This window comes from Epinephelus fuscoguttatus, linkage group LG1 (genome assembly GCF_011397635.1).
Source record: "Epinephelus fuscoguttatus linkage group LG1, E.fuscoguttatus.final_Chr_v1".
NCBI classification, from domain to species: Eukaryota; Metazoa; Chordata; class Actinopteri; order Perciformes; family Serranidae; genus Epinephelus; species Epinephelus fuscoguttatus.
Window position 1 is genome coordinate 45,404,914 of NC_064752.1, and position 22,742 is coordinate 45,427,655.

General features: G+C 39.5%; 1 protein-coding gene across 4 annotated transcripts in view; it reads right to left on the reverse strand.

The window, feature by feature from the left end:
* cadpsa (Ca2+-dependent activator protein for secretion a) overlaps positions 1 to 22,742 on the reverse strand; it is a 261,095-nt gene that overhangs the window by 59,473 nt on the left and 178,880 nt on the right. For 2 of the 4 annotated variants that reach the window (XM_049568292.1, XM_049568202.1), the window contains 3 exons: positions 20,434 to 20,540; positions 12,438 to 12,594; positions 2,488 to 2,629 (listed from right to left, as the gene is read on the reverse strand). In XM_049568292.1, coding sequence (XP_049424249.1) covers positions 2,488 to 2,629; positions 12,438 to 12,594; positions 20,434 to 20,540 — 406 coding nt within the window. Of the gene's footprint in view, positions 1 to 1,339; positions 1,475 to 2,487; positions 2,630 to 12,437; positions 12,595 to 17,443; positions 17,453 to 20,433; positions 20,541 to 22,742 lie in introns of all 4 variants that reach the window. The other 2 variants (XM_049568453.1, XM_049568376.1) reach the window with 2 other exon arrangements.

The following is a 22,742-nucleotide window of genomic DNA, read 5'->3' on the forward strand; positions in this document are numbered from 1 at the left end:
CTTCCTATCAATGAAGGCAGCATGCAGAACATACAGTATATCCTCAGTGTTAGCATGGACGATATTTCTCTTTTAATTGCTCTATGGTACTTTGTGTCTCCTCGTTATGCTTTTGCATCTTTTCAGTCCATACAGAAATACATTTGTGGGAGTGAAAATGTTGGGAATCCATTTTCAAGTCACTGCCTTCTTCATCCATCCACAGACACCATGCCATGACATTGGCATGAACGTGGCTTTGGGCCTGTGTAAAACCCCAACACTGGCAACACACCGTCACAGCTATGTGCTTTAATATTAATGTATGCACTCCTAAACTTGCCTCCACAGGTCCTTTTGGATAGCCAGTTTTTATTAGAACTCTCCTGATCTTGGAGAGCACAAATGAGTTAAGTCTGCCATCTCTGTTGGCACTTTCTCTTTGGGAAGTTGCTAAATATAAAGAGAAGGCTGAAATGCAGTTCTCATTATGTCTTTTTAACAATGAAAACTTCAGGGCTGGTATTGATTTTAAATGTGTATCCACAAGAGGAGACAGGGATGAATGTGCTACGGTGACGGAGTCACACTCTGTGGGATGATATGAAGAAGTTTTACACCTTTGAATCTCATTGTTGGTGTGTTTCGCTTAAGTTTTCAAAGTGTTATAGACAATGTCTCAAGTGTTGGCAGAGATATGCAAAGTGCTTTTAATGATAGCACTCACAAGATCACACACATATTAATAGAAAGCCCTCACTTAAATTGGAGGCTTTTACACATTGTTTAAACAAATAACTAATGTTAATTCCTTATTCCTCTTCATGAAAAGGTGTAACTACTTATAAATGCTGTTAAAATGACTCTGGGCTATGTGGCTACTCAGCTCTGGAACACTTCTTAGCATGAACATCTTAAAATGCTCATTCTACAAACATTTTGCCTCTTCCTTTTGTCTCTCTTTAGACACTCTTTAAGCACTGACAGGCTTACCTGTAATACATTTCCTGAATCATGATAAAACTAATTACAAAAAACACATACAGATGCTGAGTTAATTTGACAGATCTAGAGTACAAATCTCACAATCTACAGCTACAAATATGCAGAAAACATATTTTAAAAAACCCTTGTGTTCTTTGACAAATGGTATTATTGATTTTTAACTCGAACACATGATGGAACACTGAATATTATTGCAAGTATTGTACAGAATTTACTATTTGTTAATTAAGGAAACCTGTGTTGGATATATAAAAGTAATACATATAATCCAGCTGCACTGGGGTCTTATGCCAGATGCCACATTCATGCCAAACACATGTGTGCATGTCTCAGGCTGTACAAGGCTGATACACACTCTGAGTCATAATTAGCTGTCATCCAGTCAGGTGGAGTAAAGCTGGGCATTTGTGGGAGGTTAACACTTGACACTGTTAGATTTGGTACTTTGGGCATTTGGAGGTTGACACTGGGCAGAGTACTCGTTATACTCCTGTGGGGAGAAACAGAGTAATGGCAGACAGAAAACACAGATTGCACATGAAAGCTGATGCAAATGAGTTGTGAAAAGCAACAAAGTGAAGATAAAGTCACACTGTAGGTAAAGATACACACTTGTGTCCCTGTGGCAGACAGCAGTATATCTAGTTGCCAGAATAAAAGTTAGCAATGTACGTTCTGGTTCTGCAAACCACGGATACGATGTGTTGAAACTTTACAATTCAGTTTTTATGAAAGCACTGAGAGGCAAGGTGAAATTGATCAATTTTTCCTCTCCCCTCCTCCTCCCCACCTACTGTGACAGCGGTGCTATCCATGGTGCTGAACCTAAGCAAAATCAAGTCTGTTGGCTTGTCTGTGAAATGTGTGCGGTAGGCAGGGTTTCATGGTGGTGTTGTATTGTTAACGTAAGTGCAAATTATACATGAATCAATCTCTCCTGTTTCCTGCTCGCTCACTCGACTTCTGAGTAACCTGTGTATGTGCACGCATGAGAATGCACTAGCGAAAGTTCAACTAAGTCATCTTGTATAATTAGCCATGTTTGTTAATGAACAATGGAAGATTGAATGCGAACAACACATAAATGAATATGCCTGTAAGTAGGTTAACTTAATTATAGTCTCATTAGGGATGTTTAAATCACAGTGAACCTCATTTATTAACTTTTTTAAAAAAACATAATTATAATCTGAGGGTAAAGATTGGTTCAGATGGTTCTTCATCATTCATTAACTTTGTTTATTGCCAGCACATGGGAACAAATTGTAAATAAATGGCCAAATGCAAATCTACCTCTGTCATTCATCAACCATCTGTTGATATCCTACCTGTTCAACTCTACTGTCAACAAGCCTTGACTAGAACATTAATTGGTGATAGTTTTAAAAAGCCCAAACTAAAGCTACATGTTTGCACAGATGTGCAAAGTGAAAACGGCTAAATCCCACACAAGACCTCCCTAATGTAAGTGAATATAGCTAAAGTAAATTAAGGCATCCTTACTTGACAGGTTCCCAGGATTCTCTTTCAAAGCCTCTGTGAATGGACTGAGCAATGGAGGACTCCATCAGGTCCACGTATCGCACCACCAGGGGAGCATACAGGTCCTGCAGGTGTTTGTGGAACTTCCCATTGCACAGGTTATCTGAGGGAGAGCATGGGATGGGAAAAATAAGACATGGAAGTACCAGAGTAAACCGAAGCACAGAGCAGACAATGCTCAGTCAGTGTGCTATCATAACAGTCTTGTGATACAGGCTCTGACAATTAAAATTAACAGTACTAAACTAATCTGTTTAAGTTTGCTAATGGGTGCCCTGTGGAGTTTTCTTCTACACAAAGTTCGGGGTACATTCAGTGTTACACAGCAACAACTCATTGCTTGTATCCAGAGGGTCTAACAAATGAATGCATTTCCCTCCAGTGTTGATTTCATTGACGAAAACTATGATAGAAATTTTTTGTCAATTACCATTTTTCCACGACAAAAATGAGAAGATGACAAGCTAAAAATAGATCTTGATAACAAAAACTAAGACGAAATCTATGTTTAATTTTCACTGACAAGAATACACGTGACGAAAATGTCTGTCAGTGGTGGACTAGCAGACATTGAAAGTCGAAAATGGCCATGCTTGTAATTATCTTAAAATGCTGCATGAGCAACAGGCTGGTAAATAGTTTGCACCAGGATGTTTCGTTAGCCAGTAGCAAGAACACTCACACCAGAGCAGTGTCAGCCGTTGTTGTGAGTTGTGAGCTTTAATTCAGCGGTAAATAATCAGCCATGTGTGTCTGACTGTGGATGGTGGTGCTGTTGAATGGATTTGTGGAGTTTGTTAGTTGCAGTGGTGGCTGTTAGCAGTTAGCTCTGCTCGTTAGCCACTGAACAGCAGTGAAGCAAGCAGCCACCGGTTGCCAGACTTCACAGCTGATCCCTGTAGGACTCCACTCAGTCTGGACACGAGAAGGTTTATGGTTTAATTGCTGTTTGACAGGCAGGTAGGAGGCTCCGTTTTCTGTGAGTGTAGCTGTGCTGTAAGTAAACAGTCTGAATTCAGCAGCGTTTTCTCTGACAGTTGTTTAGTTTTAATCACCTGCAACCTGCAGACTAACATGCTGCAGATTAGGAAATAATTCAGCCGTTAATTAAGTTCTTTTTCCTCTTTTTTTAAATTCTGATTCTGAAGTCAGAGTTTACGATGAACCTGGGTACAAATCATAATCAGAGCATAAAGAGAAAGATCTTGAGCTTTTCAAATGATGATCAGTAAGTGTGTACTCAGAAATCACCCCTTAATCCTGTCAAAAACTGCTGGAGAAATGACAGTTTGGCAGTATAAATAAAGTATTTGTAGCTGAAAAAAATTGTCTAAATGACATTTTATACAACCTGCCACCTTGATTCTAATATCTGATACACAAATTAGCCTAACTGGATTAGTTTAAAGATTGAAAAAAAAAGTATGGACAACCTAATGACTAAAAGTCCACTAAAATGTCATGAACTTTCATTGAATAAAACATTTTCAATATTTGTTGACTTAAACTATGAAGAATAAAAATGATTAAAATGTGACTAAAACCATTAAACAAGCTTGTCTCAAGACTAAGACTAAATCTAAAATAGCTGTCAAAATGAATAGTTTCCCTCATAAAATATTTGCAAACCTGAATTTTTAAAAGTATTTTGTGTGTGTTTATGTTCACTGGCTGGCAGTCTTTCTTCCCCTTCTTTGTTAGTGCATTACTATGTTTCTTAGCATGTTACTGCCACCTGTTGATTAGTAAAATAGTGTGAAACCACTGGCAGAAATGTGTCCTGCATCATGTGCATCCTTGTGCATCGGGTATAAAGAAGGAGTTCTCATTTCCAGCTTCACAGTTTCTTCTTGTGCAGCATTATGGGCACAGGTTAAGGTTATGTGCATTTGACTAAACAGTTACACCTCTAAATTAATCATTACAGATATTTGCATAGGTGCAGTGTAACACCACAAGTTTTACTCATGTTTGATGTGTGCAACAGTGACCCAAAGGAGCTTTTTAAGCTTTTATGTGTTTATGTGTATGTTGGGTTGTAGGATAAATCTGAAGGGCAATGGGAAAATTAATAGAAAAGCCCTGTCCTAGATGGTGATAATGAACAATGACAGGTGAGGTTAGTGTCTCTGGCTGACACTTTCATTAGCAGGTATGACACAGCACATCCACTCTCCAGTCTTTCTAGACAAAAGGCTGGAGTCTCCGGGTATTTCTAAATCCAACCCGTCACACACATTTCCCCCAGTCTCTGCCGGCTCCCAACTGGTAAAAAGGCAACACTGACAAAGACCACAGGAGATAAAATGGAGGCCAGTGTGTGCTAATGTGATGCCTCACGGCTCCATGCAGTGCGTCTGCTTTTCCTCTCCCTCTCTCTCTCTTTGTTTTTCTCTCCCCCTCTGAGCATGTATGTGTTTGTGTTTGTGTGTGTTGGCACTGGAGTCAAGGTCGATGATACACAGTAGGTGCGATGTTTGTTGTGTTCCCTGATTACCACTCTCCCAATTAGCCACTTGAGCGGCTGCTGTCCACTTGGATGTGTTGTGTCCAGGAGTGTGTTCGCAGGGCTTGCCGCGGCCCAGCTACCACTGCTTTAGACCTCATTAACTCCTCGAATGGCAGCCTGACTTTGGCGCCTGTCTAGTGCTAAGGCTATTTACTGCTACATAAGTGCACCGCTGTGGGGCAACAGAGCAGATGACCTTCTGTGGAAAAGATGCCCCCATGATAATACGCTTTACTAAAGTGTGTGCTTGTTACACTGTGTGGGCAGTGGGGACTCTGCTGGGTCTTATATTGATATTGAAGATGGACCCTCTGATCTTACTGCGCTACAAAATAACAGCGTGGACTGCTGTCATTAGGAAAGGAAGGATGGCACATGGACGTGATGAGCTTGTTTGTATTTACATAGCATCCTTGCATTTATTCCAAATTAAAGGGGCACTACACTGATTTTACACACAAAAGTCAGTTTACTCATCATGAGGGCCACTATCGTGAACACGTGTCACTCTGGAAGTGCTCTGTGATCATCATCAGGGTCACCTTAACTTTAGCTTGGAGATTCCAAATTTATAACAGAAGGCCTTCAATACAAACTGGAGGAGTGGAATTTAAAAGATATCAGCTTTTAACAGGAAGTGAGGGTTTGACCAAAAAGATGCCATTGGTGCATTATGGGAATTGTACAATTTAGTGGTTTTGAAGCTTGACCCATACTAGTATAAGTCTGAATATGTCAATCTCTGCCGTGCATTTTTTTCTTTGTGGAAGTGCAGTAGAAACCTGATTCTATGTCACTCTTTCTTATTGATAAATATTATTTAGTCATTCTTATTTTCTGCTCTTTATTTCACTATTATTTTTCATTTTATACAGTTGCTTATTGCACAGTCTCCATTTTAACAAATTATACTGGCTAATATTAGGCCCCATGCAGCAACATTATCTTGAATTTCTCTCTTTAAAAGAAAAAAATTAATACATGAAAATAAAATTAAAAAAAAACTATTGAGTGGAAAAATAAGAGACGTCAAGTCCAGATGCACCAAACGTCTTAACCATCTAAATCTGCTCCCACTTGATCATAAGTAACCTATTAGCCCCCCCCCCCCAGGTCCTTTACTTAAAGGGGCAAAAAGCGAAATCGTTTCACCGCTAGGTTTGCTGTTGTGCACTGCCTGTAGACCAAAACAAAGTGGGCACTAGTTGGCTGCCACGCTAACGTTCCTACTCCTGGAGTTAACACTAGAGCTACTACGGCTACTGGAGTAACTTACAGCTATGGAGCGCTTCTACCAGCTCTTCTAGTCACTGAGCCTCGCCTCGGCTTGTAAACGAGGGGCTGGAGATCAACACAGAGAGAGGTTGTGTGAGGTCATGCTATACACCTCTAGTTCTTCACATAATGATTTTTTAATTCCTTCAATCTAGAAATGAATGAATTTCACTTATTGCCCCTTTAAGTAAAAGTATTAATACCACACTGTAATAAATAAAACTAATTAAAAGAAGAAGCACTTAACCCTCATTTGAGAAGCTGGAGCAGTAAAATGTTTTTTATATGAAAAATATTTGTAGCAGAGTAACATAACAATATTCTGTGTGAAGTGAAGTGAAGTGAAGTAAAATGTGGCATGACATTAAAATGCTCATGTAACGGTTAAAGTACCTAGAATTTGTACTTTAGTACAGTACTTGAATTACATTCCAGCACTGGGCAGCAGAGGGACTTACAATCATTGAAATTACAGTATGTGGGATCAATGGACCACATACAGTAGGCTAGTATTCCTTAAGCCCTGAAATGTAATAATCCAATTTATTATAATTTGTCTAAAACATAATCTAAGTTTGATTATATGAAATTCATGCAATTTTTTTGTGTTTCCTTTTACTGGGCAACAATTTGTGGACTGTGAAAATAAGATATTGTTTTTATTTTCTTTGCAAGAGTGCTCTCGACCACTTGTAAAATTTTCTCTTAGCTAAGATGAGCAAAAATAAGAAAACATTGGTGAATTCCAGAAATCAGTCAGTACTTACAGAACAAGAACAAATCGTGGATACTGATAATAATATGAGAGAGTTTGTTTGTATGTTGTTTGTTGCATGAGGCGCATTGACTCTTATTTTGTTTAAAAACATTTAAAACTACTACGGAGTGTATGTAATGTATCCTTTACATTCAGTGATGATATGACATATGTGGTTGTGATCTTGTGTTTTAAATATCCAAAATCTGCATAGAACACATGACCATCTTAAAGATGTACTACACAGGATTTTCTTATAAAACTATGTATAGATTCGTACAGAAGTGATCCCTCTCAATCATTACTTATGACCCACTAGATGTGTGTGGCAGTGTATTTATCAGCAGAGACCCTGCCCTCCACCTGTATCTTCTGATTTTCTTCTTGTTTTTGTGTTCAGGATGTTTATGGGCATGCATCCACACAGCGCACAGGTGAGGTCAAGGCTTAATAAAATGGTAACGACCAGGTTCCAGACCATAAGGAGCAAGCATCCAAGAGACACAATGCTGAAAAAAATGCAAATATAGTGAGGCAAAACCCCAAACAATAGTCTGATCTGGGATTGGCTTTTACTGTCACTTTGGCTGGCTGGCCAGTGTGATTACAAACAGTAACTGACAGTCCTGCTTAGCATACTTTTAAAGCATAATACTCTCAATTTGTGTGTTATTCTCATGTACAGACCCATCCCAACAATAATGTATCTACTAACACTTATCTGTGTGTGAATCTACAGCTGGATATCTTCTTCTTCTATGCCATAGAGGTTCACTGTTGTCAAAAATCTATTCAGAGCACATCAGTGAGCCACACTGTTGTACTGGGTGACATGTTTCTTCATTACCATGAACACACACTAGGGGTGTAACGATCCATTGATCTGGATTGATATATCAATTTAATGATCAACGAAAGTTGAAGTGAAAACATTAATCCATAATCGTCATCTTTGGCATAGGCTTTTATTTTGAAAGTCTGTGTCACTGTCAAACAGCAGCAGGCAGATGGCGGGCAGCCAAGACAAAGAGGATGAGGATAACGTTATTTATTCGGGAATAAATCAGCAGAGTGGAAATATTTTGGATTCCAGAGAAAATGCAGGACAACAGACAGAGCACATGGCGTATGCAAACAATGATGTTCCGAGATAAAACACGATGTAACATTACCTGCCGAGACAAGTGTCTCACTCTGCTAACTTCTCACTACAGCAACATTAGCTGCTCTGTTTTAACAATGTTCGGCTGAAAAACGTGCATGCAGGCTGAAATTCAACTGTGCTGTTCTGTCGGGAGATGCAGTGACTTAAACCAACAATAAGTAAGAAAAGTAATAACGCTGCATGTAATTTGTTAAACTATGAGCGGAGGAAAAATGTCTGCTAGCTGCTAAGTTAGATGATGCAGTGTAAACATGCTACAGCTACAGTAATAATGGGTGACTGGAAATAAACAATAGTTTTGTCTATGAACCTTGACAGTTATTACTGAGCTGAATTTAATACTTTTGTTGAATGATCTCGTTGTTAATCTGCGAGAGAAAAAGATGATGATTTGGGTTAAAAACAAAAGATTTCTTCCAGAAAGGTCTCTCTGACAGAAAGCCCTGTAGGTTAACTTGTCCAATTTGCTGTTTTATTTGTGTTAGTGGAGTCAGTTTAAAGTGAACTTTACTGCACTTATTATTTATGTGTTGTTTATGTGTCTTATGGCCAAAAGTAAAAAAGAAAGGGGTGGCAGCATCTTCTGTAACACTGTGTTCATTGGGCATTTAATCTCGCCTAACATAGATCACAGATCCCTGAATTGTATCGAACCGAAATTGTACCGTGGCAGACTCTGTAATATCGGAAAATATTGTATCACTGTCCAAAGAACTGATATAATATTGTATTGAGATTGAACTGGTTATTTACACCCCTAACACACACTGTAGTTTATTTTGACTTAATCCCATATACACCGTCCTGCTGCCATTAATACTTACTGGAGCACCAAATGCAGATTAATCTCCCACTAAAATAGTCCCAAACAAATGCACTATTTCTTTCTGTTTGAGTGACTCGTTTTTAAAGACTTGCATCATCAGTAGGAGCCAATGGGATCAGGGCTGAGAGCTACAGACAGGGTAGGGAAGTCAGAAAATACAAAATATGAAATATCACATGGTTGGTTTTGTATTTTTCATGGGACTTGTTGACAGTGGGAAACAAAAGAGATAGAGAATAACATAAATGTGTCACTTAAAATCAATATAGTGGGAATGGAAGAAGACTGGGTTAGGTGAAAGACTGAATTAAAGAGATAGTTCAGATTTTTTTTTAGTGGGGTCGTATGAGGCACTTATCCATTGCTAACGTATTACCTACAGTAGATGGTGCTTAGCATGCCTCCAGTTTGGAGATGCAGGCACAGAAGTTAAGCAATATACTGCTATGGACAGGGGCAGCAGTTACACATATTTTAGTCACCTAAAAAGAATCCCACCCACAACAAGCAGTATCAGTTTTAGTGTTTGCCGAATGAGAGTATTTTGACTGTGTTACCTACCAATGAAGAAGGAAAGTCTATCACTCTCTACAAAAACAGACTCCACTGAGAAAAACACTGATTTAACATAGCTGAAAGCAGGAAATGCTGGTCTGCCACTGCCAGTTTTTCTTTGCGTGTGTTGTGTGACTTTGCCATTTAAAGGGGTTCATTTGAATTCACTTATATCACACAGTACCACAAAACTAACTGACTGATTGAGGCAGCTGTAAACCAGCAGCTCCCATGCTGTGCAAGCCAAAAGTGCTGTTTTTGTCAATGGGGTCTGGTGGCTTTGAAGATAGCATAGATGTGGATCTGAAGCCATTGATGGCTTCCCCATAGGAACTGGCTGTAAGCCGGAAAGTTAAAGCTTTGAAAATACTCTGAATATAGATTTCTTTAGGTGAGTCTTTGTTAGGTGGATGAAATACATTTCGCTGCTAACCCTCATCCACAGCAGTGCATTGCTTAGCTTCAAGTTTGACACTTCTGCCACTTCTCCAAATTGGAAGGGTGCTGACTGCCATCTACTGTAGATTATACACTGACTATGGATAAATACCTCATTCAACTCCACTAACAAAAATCTAAACTATTCCTTTAACGCTGACAAAGAACATAATGTCATTATGTCTCAAAGCAATCGACAAAATTATTAATCATTAATACTGTGCTCTGACAGGAAATGGTTAACTGCCTATATCTTGCATCCATGAGCCCATCTATATTAATTACACTCAATTTGTAGCACACAGGAAAATTGACACAGACAGTAGGGGTCTGTTTTAGTCACTGTGTTATTGCCAGCGCTGTACAACTTCCCTCCCGCAGTTGACTGCCGGCCGATGTAACTATGTCCACTGCAATGCACTTCAATTGCCTCAATATGTAGCAAATGAGAAGGTGGCCAATTTGATGACACTAACAAGTGAGCATAACAAGCTATTTGCAGTCATCTCTGTTCAAGTGAATATGTGGACCACGCTCTGCCTTCTCCTTGACGCCCGACTGACAAACTGAAAAGGGGAAGCATTCCCCAGGGACAATTAGCGCCCCGCAGATTGAGTCTGCATTGTGAACACTGAAGTGTTTCCTTTACAGACCATGGACAGCTCCACAGTGTTCCTGCAGGCAAGTGCATGCAGTTCATTAGAGAGATGGCTGGCCTGCAGCAACCAGCATCAAGACCTGACTATTATCTTCAATCAGACACTCCTGGCCCTGTTCACACACACACACACACACACACACACACACACACACACACACACACACAGAGTTCAGTACTGTATGTAAACCGCTCCAGGCCAAAGTAGACATCTCACATTGACAGCAATGATTTCAGAGACATTTGAGAGATGTTTCAGGGGGATTGGAGTGCACAGGCAACAACAGCTGTAAACCTTCATTAGGAATGTTCCTGACTTTTGGGGTTAATTATAATAATAGAGCTGGATGCTAGAAACAACATAAGCATTGAAACATTTTCTTGATGATAAAATGAGAAACTTCTGTATACTGTCCAAAGGGTAAGTTAGGCTTAGGAAAAGAAATATGGTTTGTCTTTGTCAAGTTACATATTTAATGTAAAGCTATGTACTTGACATAATAGGACGAAATGAGGAGGTGCCTTAAAATGACTTAGAGTTCACTTGGTTTCACACTGTCCTGAACACGAGTCTCCTGGGGTAAAAACCTATGTTTGTTTGACCCATACCCCACCTCAACCTGATTTCTTATATGGACTTTTGCTCTTTACTTCCATCTTCACTCCCGTCAGTGCATTTGTCATGTGATGCTGTCTTTCTGATTATGTTGCTTACATATGAATTCTAGTGCATTTCTTTTGGTAGGTATAAATACAAGCAGTGCATGATAGCAGCCTGAGTGCCAGCAAGAAGCATACCAACACAAGAGTACATGCCCACAGTCAAGCAACAGCTTTACCCTAAACCTGACATTGGGTATGCCTTTTCCGGGGTCGTAACCTACGGTGGCTGACAAGGGCACACTACCCACAACACTTCATTAAAACTAAATCCAAATCAAACAGAAACATTAAAAAAATGTAATTAAATACTTTTAAAAAATCTACAGCAGAAAACCAAAACTCAAACATGCTGCGAATACAGAGAAGATGCAAAGTCAAAGGCACAAAGAAATTAAAACAATTACAACACAAAACACTGCATATCCAGTCAACACAATGGACATTTTTCAGGCCTGTAGGGGCAGCGCTAAGTGCCACACCTTGATTTTCAACCCAAGGGAGAAAACAGACCAGACAAGAGATTTTTGAAATGGAAAGCTAAGAGGTAACATAAAAACGTATGCACACTTTTTGTAACATTTGACCTCAAACCTTGACGTTTTACTCAAATCTATTGCTCTTCTATAATACTGTAGTCCCTCTCTGTTGGGCCAAATATCAAGCTGTTCCACTTAGTGCTCCCCCTGGAGGCCTAGGGAACTTTTGTTGTGTTGTCTTAATGTGCACTTTTCTGTTACATTGATTTTTAGGTTTGTGTTTTTGACTCTGTATCACTGGCATTATTTCTGAATGGAACTGAGATCATCTAAGGAGTGTGTTTTTTTTTGTTTTTTTTTTACATGTGATGTGTACTATGAGATTTTGTCACAATTTACATTAACCTGGGCAAGTGGATATTACTTTCCATTCCATTCCACCCTTCATCAGCCTACATCCCCTGTGTGATCACTTCTTCACTGATCAACACCCTAAAGGACTGACTAAACCAAATGAAAGGCACGTTCAGCTACTTCAGTCCCCATGCTCATTGTTGTTGTTGTTTTTTTTTAATAACTTCTTACTCACAGTCCATTCTCAGGAAGTCGTTGAGCAGCTGGAAGAGAGGGAAACTGTCCCAGCTGTCAGGCGGCTGAACTTCAAGAGCTGCGTCCATGTCGGCCGAGTAGAGACACAGGAAGGTCTCAGCATGCTCCACCATCAGGTCTGACCACCATGCAAAGGCCTTGAGGTGGAAAGAAGGACAGACAGAGAGGAAAGGGAGACAGAATACAAGGAGTGGAAGAAAAGCAACAGGTTGAGGGTGAAAGAAATGAGACAAATCAGACAAAGAGAGGGGACATATATGTGCTCCCTGTAGGTACGTCTTTAGGAAATTACAGTAAACAAATTGAATCTCATTTACCATAAAGGCTGACGATGTAATGTAACTCCACTGATCTATAGCAAATGTTCTTGGCTCTCTCTGTCTCTCTCTCACACACTTTTCACCATATGAAATCAAGTTGTTCCCGCAGCGTGATCTCCGGGGATGCATTCTTCACAACTCAAAGCAGAAAAAACAGCGCTTGGGCACGGAAAATCACACACTTTTCTGTTGGCCCACAGAGGAAACAGCAGCAGCTCCTTAACAGGCATGGCAGGGAGCTACTTAAACACTCACCCGCAGCTCCTTCAGTGAGTCAATCAGAAGAAAGGAGCTAGCGAGCTGCGTCAAGCTCATATCTCCCCATCGAATAGACGCAGTGGAGTGACTGTTAGGGACCGGGCTCTCTCATGCACATCAAAAACACTCGCTTTCCTCCATGCACCCCCACTCTTGCCAGGCCTCTTAAGAGGGACCCCTGAGGAACCATGGTGTTTGCTCATTCACATCAAGCTGTCAACACTGTAATGTGAATGTACCCATGGGCTTAGGTGGCGGTGGTGGAGGGGGTGGAGGGGTGGGGGCATGCACTTGCCATGGGAGCTCGTAGCATTGGGTAGTAGGTGTGAGATAGTTCGCAAGAAGGTATATCTAGTTGGTGCCAACTCATGTAATCAGCATTTTTACATTTGAGAAATAAGAAGTAAAACTGGAAAGATGCATCAGGATGTTTCTTAAACCTTACCAAGTCTTAGAACTCTTCTTTCAACATTCTGGGTTAGTCTGGGTCAGTGCAAACCAATTCTCTGCAGTGTGCAAAGATTCAGATTTCAACTTGTTTCATGAATTGCATTTTCATTTACTAACCCAAACAAAGACGGCAACCAGAAATCATAGCTGCTTATCACCCCCCATGAATCTGCCAGGCTGCACAGCTGTAAAACTGTGAAGAAAGTTTTTTTTTTAAGCATGAGTTAAACTGAAGTCATTGTACACAGGGTGTGCACCACAATTCTGATGTGAAATTCAGATACATTTGTGTGAATAAAGCCTTACAGAAACACTGCACATTAAGTCAGACATTAATTTGTACAGTTGATTGTGTTCCTATTTTGCACAGCTGGTCAGTGATGACATCTCTCAGCCTAGTCATCAGAATAAAATATTGGCATTGTATGTCCATGACCATCACTATGTTAGATTTGAACATTTCATATGTGACATATCAGCATGTCCTCAGAGTACATGTCTATGAGATGAGTTTCTCATCAGAAGAAGGAGGTGATGGGGGCATTGTTGGGTTTGTTACTCTAGAAATGTAATGTTTTAATTATTACTCGTTACTCTTGAAAACAGTAATTACGTTGTCAGAAGAGGCCTGGGGGGATATTTGGCAATTTCAATGGTCCTCAACTAACTACATGGACTGGAGAGAACATTGTTGGAAAAACATAACCAGGTACTTTAAGACACCCAACCAAGAGAAATATAGAGATGCTAATATGCCATGCTGGAGGCAGTGCAGTTCACGGTTGGCAAACCATTATCATATATTCTGGGACTGCCCCAAACTGAAACTGTTTTGGAAGGGTATTCATGACTCTCTAGGTAAAATGCTTGGCACACAGGTTCCTCTGGACTTTGAAACTTTGTATCTGGGCCGTGTTTCCTTTTTGGACCAAAGGAAGGATATAAGATTATTACAAATTCTCTTAACGACAACTAAAAAATCTATCACTAGGAGATGGCTAAATCCAGCAACGCCAACAATAGATGATTGGCTTGGAATAGTTTTAGAAATATTCAAAATGGAAAAATAACATATTGTTTAAGAACCCAAAATAATAAATTCTATCTAATTTGGAACAAATGGATCGCATATATATAACCCCTATTAGAGCTGACTTTACCTGAGCCTATGGTCCGTTAGACTTTATTTTCTTGTGTTTTATTACTTCTTGTCACTCTATTAGCTGACCTGGCTGGCAACATTATCTCCCACTGTTCCATGTAAATAGTTTCTTGTGTAATTTCCTGCTCCAAATTTTATATACTAAAAACTGGGAAGGTCTACACTGTGAATGAAGATGCAGCTACTGTCATGTTATAATCTTGTCTTTCCAAATAAAGATACATTTAAAAAAAAAAAAGAAAAAAAAAAGAAAAAAGTAATTACTTATTACTCCCTGCCAACAGTAATTCATTACACTACTTGTTATACTACTTCTCCATTACAACCCATAAATTTGGTAATTGATTCCCAAAGTTCAGATGTGTGCCTCTGTGTGAACTGCCATTAAGTGTAGCTAAGGCAAGGTAGCTTCTGTTTACCTGGGGGTCTTCAGTTGCCTGTGACCAGTATTTTCTGAAGGCTTTGCCCAAAAGCAACATTTCATCTACAACATCTCCAGCCACAACCTTTATCACTTGTACCAGTTGTCCACAACTGAAATCCAGTTTTGCTTGTTTAGCCAGCGCAGGGCTACAGCCGACCTCCACGGCCACTTAAGGCTCACCTTTGGTGGGGTGTAGCTTCATGTTGTTGTGTTGTCGGTCGTAGTAGTAGAGGTGTTTCAGACCGGAGGTTTGAGGATTTGTTTTTTGCAGTGGAAAGAGTTTTAGTGTGATGTACCTGCAGCAACAGTGTTCTTGTCATCTTTCCTCCCGACAGAATCAAAGTAATAGGAATATTTCCAGCCACTAGGGTAAGAGTTTCCAACTAGCTTGCTGCTTTCTTACATGCGTACGCAGCAAGGACGTTTACTAATATGAGTGCGCTGATGTGATGCTGTATTTCAAGTAAGTAGTTATGTGATAACAAAAGTAATGTCGTAACGAGTTGCTTGGTTTAGGAGTAACTGTATTATTATTACTGAAATTTCGATAGTAACTAGTAACACTTCTCGTTACTGGAAAAAGTAATCCCATTACTGTAACGCATTTTAGCCAAAACATGATGTTTTCTTAATCCAATCCAAGTGTGTTACAAAATCAAATTGAGAATTGAAATTTAATGTTTAAACATATCACCTACACATGAAAGATACAAATTTAAAATATCTGTGGTTGGCAGATGCATACAATGCCAAGATTATTCTGGCTATTGCACTGCATCTCTGAGCTCTGGCAGTGATATTGATATTTTGCATGTGACAATATATTAACAACACCAAAAAAGAGTATTGGGCACACATAATCTTGCATTTCACCAACTTCAGGCAGGATTCTAATGTCCTCAGATGTTTTCAGGGCCAGTAAGTCTTTTGTCTTTAACTGAAAAAACCCTTAATGTTCCTTGATGACTTGATGAGTAAGATATCAATGAAGTATGTTAACTATGACAATATCATGCTGTTATCTCACCCGCAATCACATAAAGTCATGAACAAGCAGATTTTATTGGTTACATTTCTGAAATTTCAGAAGAAACAACTCAAATACTTTATCCATTACACCGCAAGAAGCAGCAGAAACTGAAGGATTCAACTTCAACCTCATGCATACAGTGTCTTTTCAAAATAAACTTTCATGTTCAAAGCAAACAATGTTTTCAGCACCAAAGCTACTTAGCAGTTACGACACTGTGTCAAAAACTGATAATACACCCATTTTGCTTGCTAGTCCAGTTGCCGTCTTTGTTTGCTTTCCTGTCACCATTTTGCTTCGAGATGCCCCAAATGAAACTCACTGTACACCAGGAGGAATATTTGTTTATAGTGGCAGGACAGAAGAGTCTTATAGGATTACAAATACACAAGTTTTGTTCAACAATCTGCTGCAGTTTTACTCCTCAGTTTTTGACCAAACTGTAGGTAATTTGTGTAGGTTGAATGTAGTAATCCTCGTGAAAGTCTTGAAGTTAAAATTGGTGATCACATGAGTGCCACAGCATGGGGCTAGTATAAAGGATGAGCAATAACCAGCTTTAGAGTAAAACATAAGTAAAAGCAAATTGCACTGAATTATAATCATGTTCTGATGCATTTTTATTGTAAATTGACCAAAATAAAACTGCCATTGATACCAATATTTGCCAGGGCTGAAGTCTAACGCTGGTTAGGCTGGTTCAACAATCTGCTCATATAATTTGAGCAGCAGCATGTCACTGAAATGCAAGGGGAGTGATCACGTTACCTGCGATCACAAAAAAAAAACATGCCTCACATTTCCTCCATTGTGTGTGCCCAAGGATCCAATGGAGAGGAATGGGTTTCTTTAAGGGAAGGAAAGGTGACACAACACCTTCCCCAAGCTTACTTACTGGACTTGGTAGAATAAATGACACATAGCTAAACACAGGAAAACGCATATTCAGGGATGGTCTGAGGTGGACTCTTAGAAAGCAAGGTACAGAGTTGCACTCTTTGAGACAAAAAGTTAACAGATTCACTGTCAAAAGACACAACTCTGCACTTTGTTTTCTCAGAGCACGGCTTAATGAGCTCAACAAATAAAACACATCGCTTAAGTGCTTGTCTCTGTTCTTCGTCACCAAAGACAAAACTGTTGCTAGCTTTGAAGCTAACAAGCACTGCCACAAGCACTTGGTTAGCAGTGACCACAAGCCGAAAGGGGTTCTGGGTCATTGTTGAGAAGGGAAACATTAATGATCCTCTACAACAATAGCCGTATCATTGAGTGCATGCACAGGACTTACAGTAAGGGTAGGGTAGGAGATGGGGCATATGGCACTAAGACAATCACATACCTCTTTTCCCTGTTCAAACATTTCCCAGCAAACCAAAAAAAATCATTGAAATAAAAAGCAGAGAAGGAATAAGTCAATTTTGAATTACGAAGTGACAAATAATATGATTTACAGTCAAGTAAAAGGCATAGCATTCACAGTAAGTGAGGAGAAAGATTAAATAGACTAAGATCTTTTAAATTTAAACAACCCTTTAAAATTCATGTTTCCCTCATGTGCATCTCTTTGCCCTCTGCCTTCATGATTTTTTCTCTTATCCTTCAGTATCTTTACAGCTCAGTGTTTGCCAGATAAACAGAAAAGCTGCTCTGCTGTGATATAAGGACAGACCTGATTGATAACGCTCCCCTGCTACTACGAACTTGCCTACATTTTAGAGTGTGTACTTCGTGTCAGACATGGCCCGCTGTGCAGATAAGACACTGTATGATGATTTAAAGTAGCAGGTGGTCACTGGTGAGGGACTTTGTGTTTATGAATGAACATGAACCTTTGAGACCCCCAGTCAGGAGGAATACAAAATAACTTGTTCAATTCATCTTCTGAAACTAATCTTTAGATCCCCTTTAGGTATATTGATAATTTTAAAAACTGTACTGGAGACAACGGTAAACATATTCAATGGAAAGTCCACAAATGGGATTTCTGAAGTCAATCAATATCCCCAATATAAAACAGACTCTGTGACTGATAAATCTGATGTAACAAATTGGAAGACAACACTCCCCATGGCTGCTGGAATACACTGCACTAAATTAAATTCCGCATATCTACACAGGTTTCCAACCAAACAAAATATAGAAAAAGGGCAGCATGAGGCTCTCATTACAGTGAACAGGCTGGCATGGACAACTTCTTTTACTGCCCCTCCAACATTGATTTTAGGACAAGACTTCTCCTTTAGGGAGACTTGGGCACACAACGAGTGGAACAAGCAAAAGGTACAGAATTTTTTTCTCTGTAGGACCCTTTCCGTGATGTTGTTAGACACTCATACTAACAATGTGAGCCTGTTAGTGGCAAAGGGAACTGCCCATTGGTTCGACAGCCCATTGGTTCAACATCCCATTGTTCCGATCATATTAAACTCATTGTTCCGAAGTCCGTTCCGAAATCATCATGATGCCCTGTGGTTAAGGTCTGGTTAGGTTTAGGCACAAAAACCACTTGGTTAGGGTCAGGAAAAGATCATGGTGTGGGTTAAAATGAAAAAGAAAGTGACAAACTCATAAGCCGTGAGCCTGCTCCGCCTCAAGCCGGTTGCGGCGCACCATACGCCCGCCGCGAGCCGTTCAGCACCGCGGACAGTCGGACTAATGGGATGTCGGACTAATGGGATGTCGAACCAATGACATGGACCCAGTGGCAAAAACAAACACTTTTAGTGTACGTACGTACATTAATGGTGTGCACATGCCTCCTTAGTTTGTTTTGCCTCTCTTATTACTGGACCAATTTCAAATATCGCCGTTCCCATGAGTTACACACACAAAAACATGGGGAAAAAAATGGATTTAATTTGGAGTACCAAGCATATCATGCAGAAGCCTTTCTAAAATGAGCAATGGCAAAAGTTACTATATTCTGTTATAATCAGTGGATAAGCAGTCAGTGTTAGCTAGCTAGCGGAAAAGTTGTCTACTTCCACATTAATATATATATACATATATATAAATATATACATAGTGTGTATGTATGTGTATACATATATATATATATATACATGTATGTATGTATGTATGTATTAAATATATATATTGATGTCTCCACAAGTATGAAGGAAAAATAAATCCATGCCTGACAAATGTGAGTTTTACAATCCCTCAGCAGTAATTATAGCCAAACTATCATGATTCTAATTAAGTGGGGACAAAATTCAATTTTAGTACTACATGTGGATCATAAACCCATGAATATAAAAAAATTTATCCAGAAAAAACACAGCTCCCTCGTTTACTTGCATCTGTTTATATGCAAGTCTTGCCTCTCCAATATGGCATCAACACTGACGTACGATTCAGTGACCATTGAGGCATCTATAACCCTGTTTCCACCAAACACTTCGGATCGGGTACCTCTGGAACCAAAAGGAACTCCTCAGAAATGGTACCTAGGCCCTAGGTCTGTTTAGTGTTTCCACCACAAACTATCACTGCTCTGTCCATGGGATATTTAAAAACAGCAGGTTTGTGCATTTAGTCTTTCTCGGGCAAGCGCATGGGTTTGGTAATGTCAGAGCCCACAGGAAGGACACTCCACGCCTCTTTCTTTTTAACTTTAAGTAAGGATTACAATACATGCAGTTCACATAACCCAGTTGAAATTACTGCATATTTTTAAATGCTTGAAGATCCACTCATTATTAAAAGTGTATGCCATCCAAGAGAGGCAACAAAAACTAATGGAACAGTCAAAGTTTTAATATTGAAATTTAAGGTGCGTTGATGGATTCATGTCATCATCTCATGCACTGAGGTAAATGTTCCACCTTAAAAGTTGCAGGGAGTCGGCCCAGTGAATCAAGTTTGTTTTTTTTTTTCCCAGACTACAGTTGCTGAAAGACGTTACAAGCATCCCTTCATTTTATAGTAATACTTTACTAATATATGTAAGACTTGCCACGGTATGAACTGTGGTTACATAAGCTTCAAAACCAGCAACAACTCAGACCTGAGCAGAGTGACCATCCTCTATTGACATATCAACAGAGTGCAGTGTTTCTAGCTCCACCTTTTAGTACCAGATCAGCATGCTAGGTACCCCAACAGAGGGATGACCGGAAATGGGGATAGTTAGGAATGGTTCCATTGGTACCATCCACAACAGAAAATATGCGAACCGAACTGAACTAAACTGCTTGGTGGAAATGGGGCTTATGTTTCTATAGCCATTGTCACTGCCTTTTTCAGCCAGACCCCAGCCCATACTGTCATAAAAATGTAGGCCTGTGTGTGTGTCTGTGATGCATGCACGTGTAGCGGCACACTGACCTCAGCATGGTGTTCCTCGTTCTGCTGAAGCACCTCAATCACCAGCTCAGCCAGGCGAATAGTGTCTTCCAGTTTTTTAGCCGGGGTGACTAACCGCCCTACATTCTCTGGAGCACAAAGGTCAAAGGTCAGTATGGGCAGCCTCATAGTCTGATCAGAATCTGTTCCTTTTTCCTGTCTCCTGTTACTACTGTATGCATGCAACTTGAGGTATGCAAGAACATCCCTGGTCTGAGATAGAAAAGTGTGTATTGTTTCATAGCGTACTTAGATTGTAAAGAAAAAAAAAAAAAAAAAAAAGTACACAGCATGCATCTTATCCTGCTTACTCCTAACCACTGGAGCTGGAGGATAAAGTCACTCACAAATTTCGGATATAGCTGTTGCCGCAAAAGTGATCCTTAGCCCAGTTTACAGTCTCAGCCTAAATCACTGGGACAATCTCATGGTCATATAAAAAATACAAGCATGAAATATCAACTTGTTATAATTAGGGCTGGGTATCAGACCTTAGTACTTTTGGACTAAAGACTGAATTGTGTTTGTGGCATGGAGTATAGAAAAGTTTGAATTAAGGTCAGATTTTGGCTGATTGAAATCATAATTGTGATAATTGTATACTATATCTTTTTTAAGCAAAGTTCAAGTGCAACATTAAACACATTGTGCCTAGCCCTAGTTATATTGCAATTCCAGGGTTACTACATATAGAGTGCTGCAGGAATGAGTCCTAAATCCCAGAAATGAGTTGGCATTTTAGCACTTCTGGTTCTCTTGTCTTAAAATCAATGGATTTTTAGAATGGGTTTTTGGTTAGATGTCTGAGTCTTTGTTTAACACAAGATATTTTCACGTTTTGTTCTACAGCATCCAATACATAATTAGTAATAGGTAATTACCCTACTCGTGCATTTTGAAGCTTTTATGTGTCTCAGTAGCTCATAAGTAGCTAAATGAGACTACAGAGGTTGTTAGGAACATTAAATGTCATCACGCCAAACAGTGAAGGTCATCTGCTCACTAGCCCACATTTACTGCCTCACTGTTTTTATAGAAAAGGGAAGTTCAACCTTATTTTGGGAAAAATATTAACATAAGTCACTGCCGAGAGACAAATAATATTCTGATCTTGTTTGAATTGTGTTATGAATTATACTTATTTGTCCATTTAAAAGATAATTTTGCAAGTCAAGAAAACTGCACTTTTTTGTCATAGGTTTGTCATACTACAATTTATTTTGGTGTGAAACTGCTGAATGAACTACATCTCTTGTCTTGCACAATATACATCACTAGCTAGCTAGGTAACTTAGCACACACAAATGTAACGTTAGCTTAACTGATGTGTTTTATCAAGCCACTAATCTTTTTATCAGCTAGGAAGTGAAAGAACAAGCAAGACCCATTGCTCGTGTGCATCCCAGTACCAAACACAAAGGCATCACGGCTTCAGTGAGAGAGGAAGTTATGACATCACTTACAGCTGCTTTTGTGGTCATTCTAATTATGTATTTTCAGTCTTTGATGTCATGCAACTGTAGTGTCTCACTCTTTTATAGCCTAGCGTTAGCTTTTACTTCTGGTGATTGCATTTACACTTCAAAATCATGATGTTAATTTGTAAATATTATCCTGCTGAACAAAACGTGAAAGTATCATAAACTTTCATTTGCTGCAGAGCTTCCTTTCTTTTAATTTGCAAAATCCAAGGGAAAAATACCACTGGCTTTTTGTCAAGGGAACCAGGGTGATGTTAACATCTGGGTTAGCCTACAGAAATAGACACTCATCCTTGCAGCAGCCTATTGTTAGAGCATGTTTGCAATCAAGACTATCCCCATGAGTGCTGAAAGCACTGTTAGGTGGCTGGATGTGGTGATGGCTTTGGGTATGTAGCAAATGCATTGCATCTCTGTCACTGTGACAACAGTGATGATGTCATCCAGAGAAAACATGGACATTATGAGGGATGCAAACAGCATGTACATTAAACACTCATCATGCAGTAATGTGGTGGTTGCTTATCTCCACAGTATCTGACTTTACAGTGTGGGAGGTGAAGTTGCATCTCACTGTACTTGGATTATGAGTAAATACAGATTGCACTGAAGGTAATTTTGACTTGCATACTATTTCCTTTAGTATGTTGAGTGAGAGGACTGAATTTATACCACAGCCGCAGGATATACTCATTTCCAATTAGGTGACAGATGCTTAATGGCAGCAACTTATGATGGGTTCAACTGAGTGGAGGTTATATGGTAGACTTTAGGAAGAGACCATGGTATAAGCATGATAATGCACTCCAA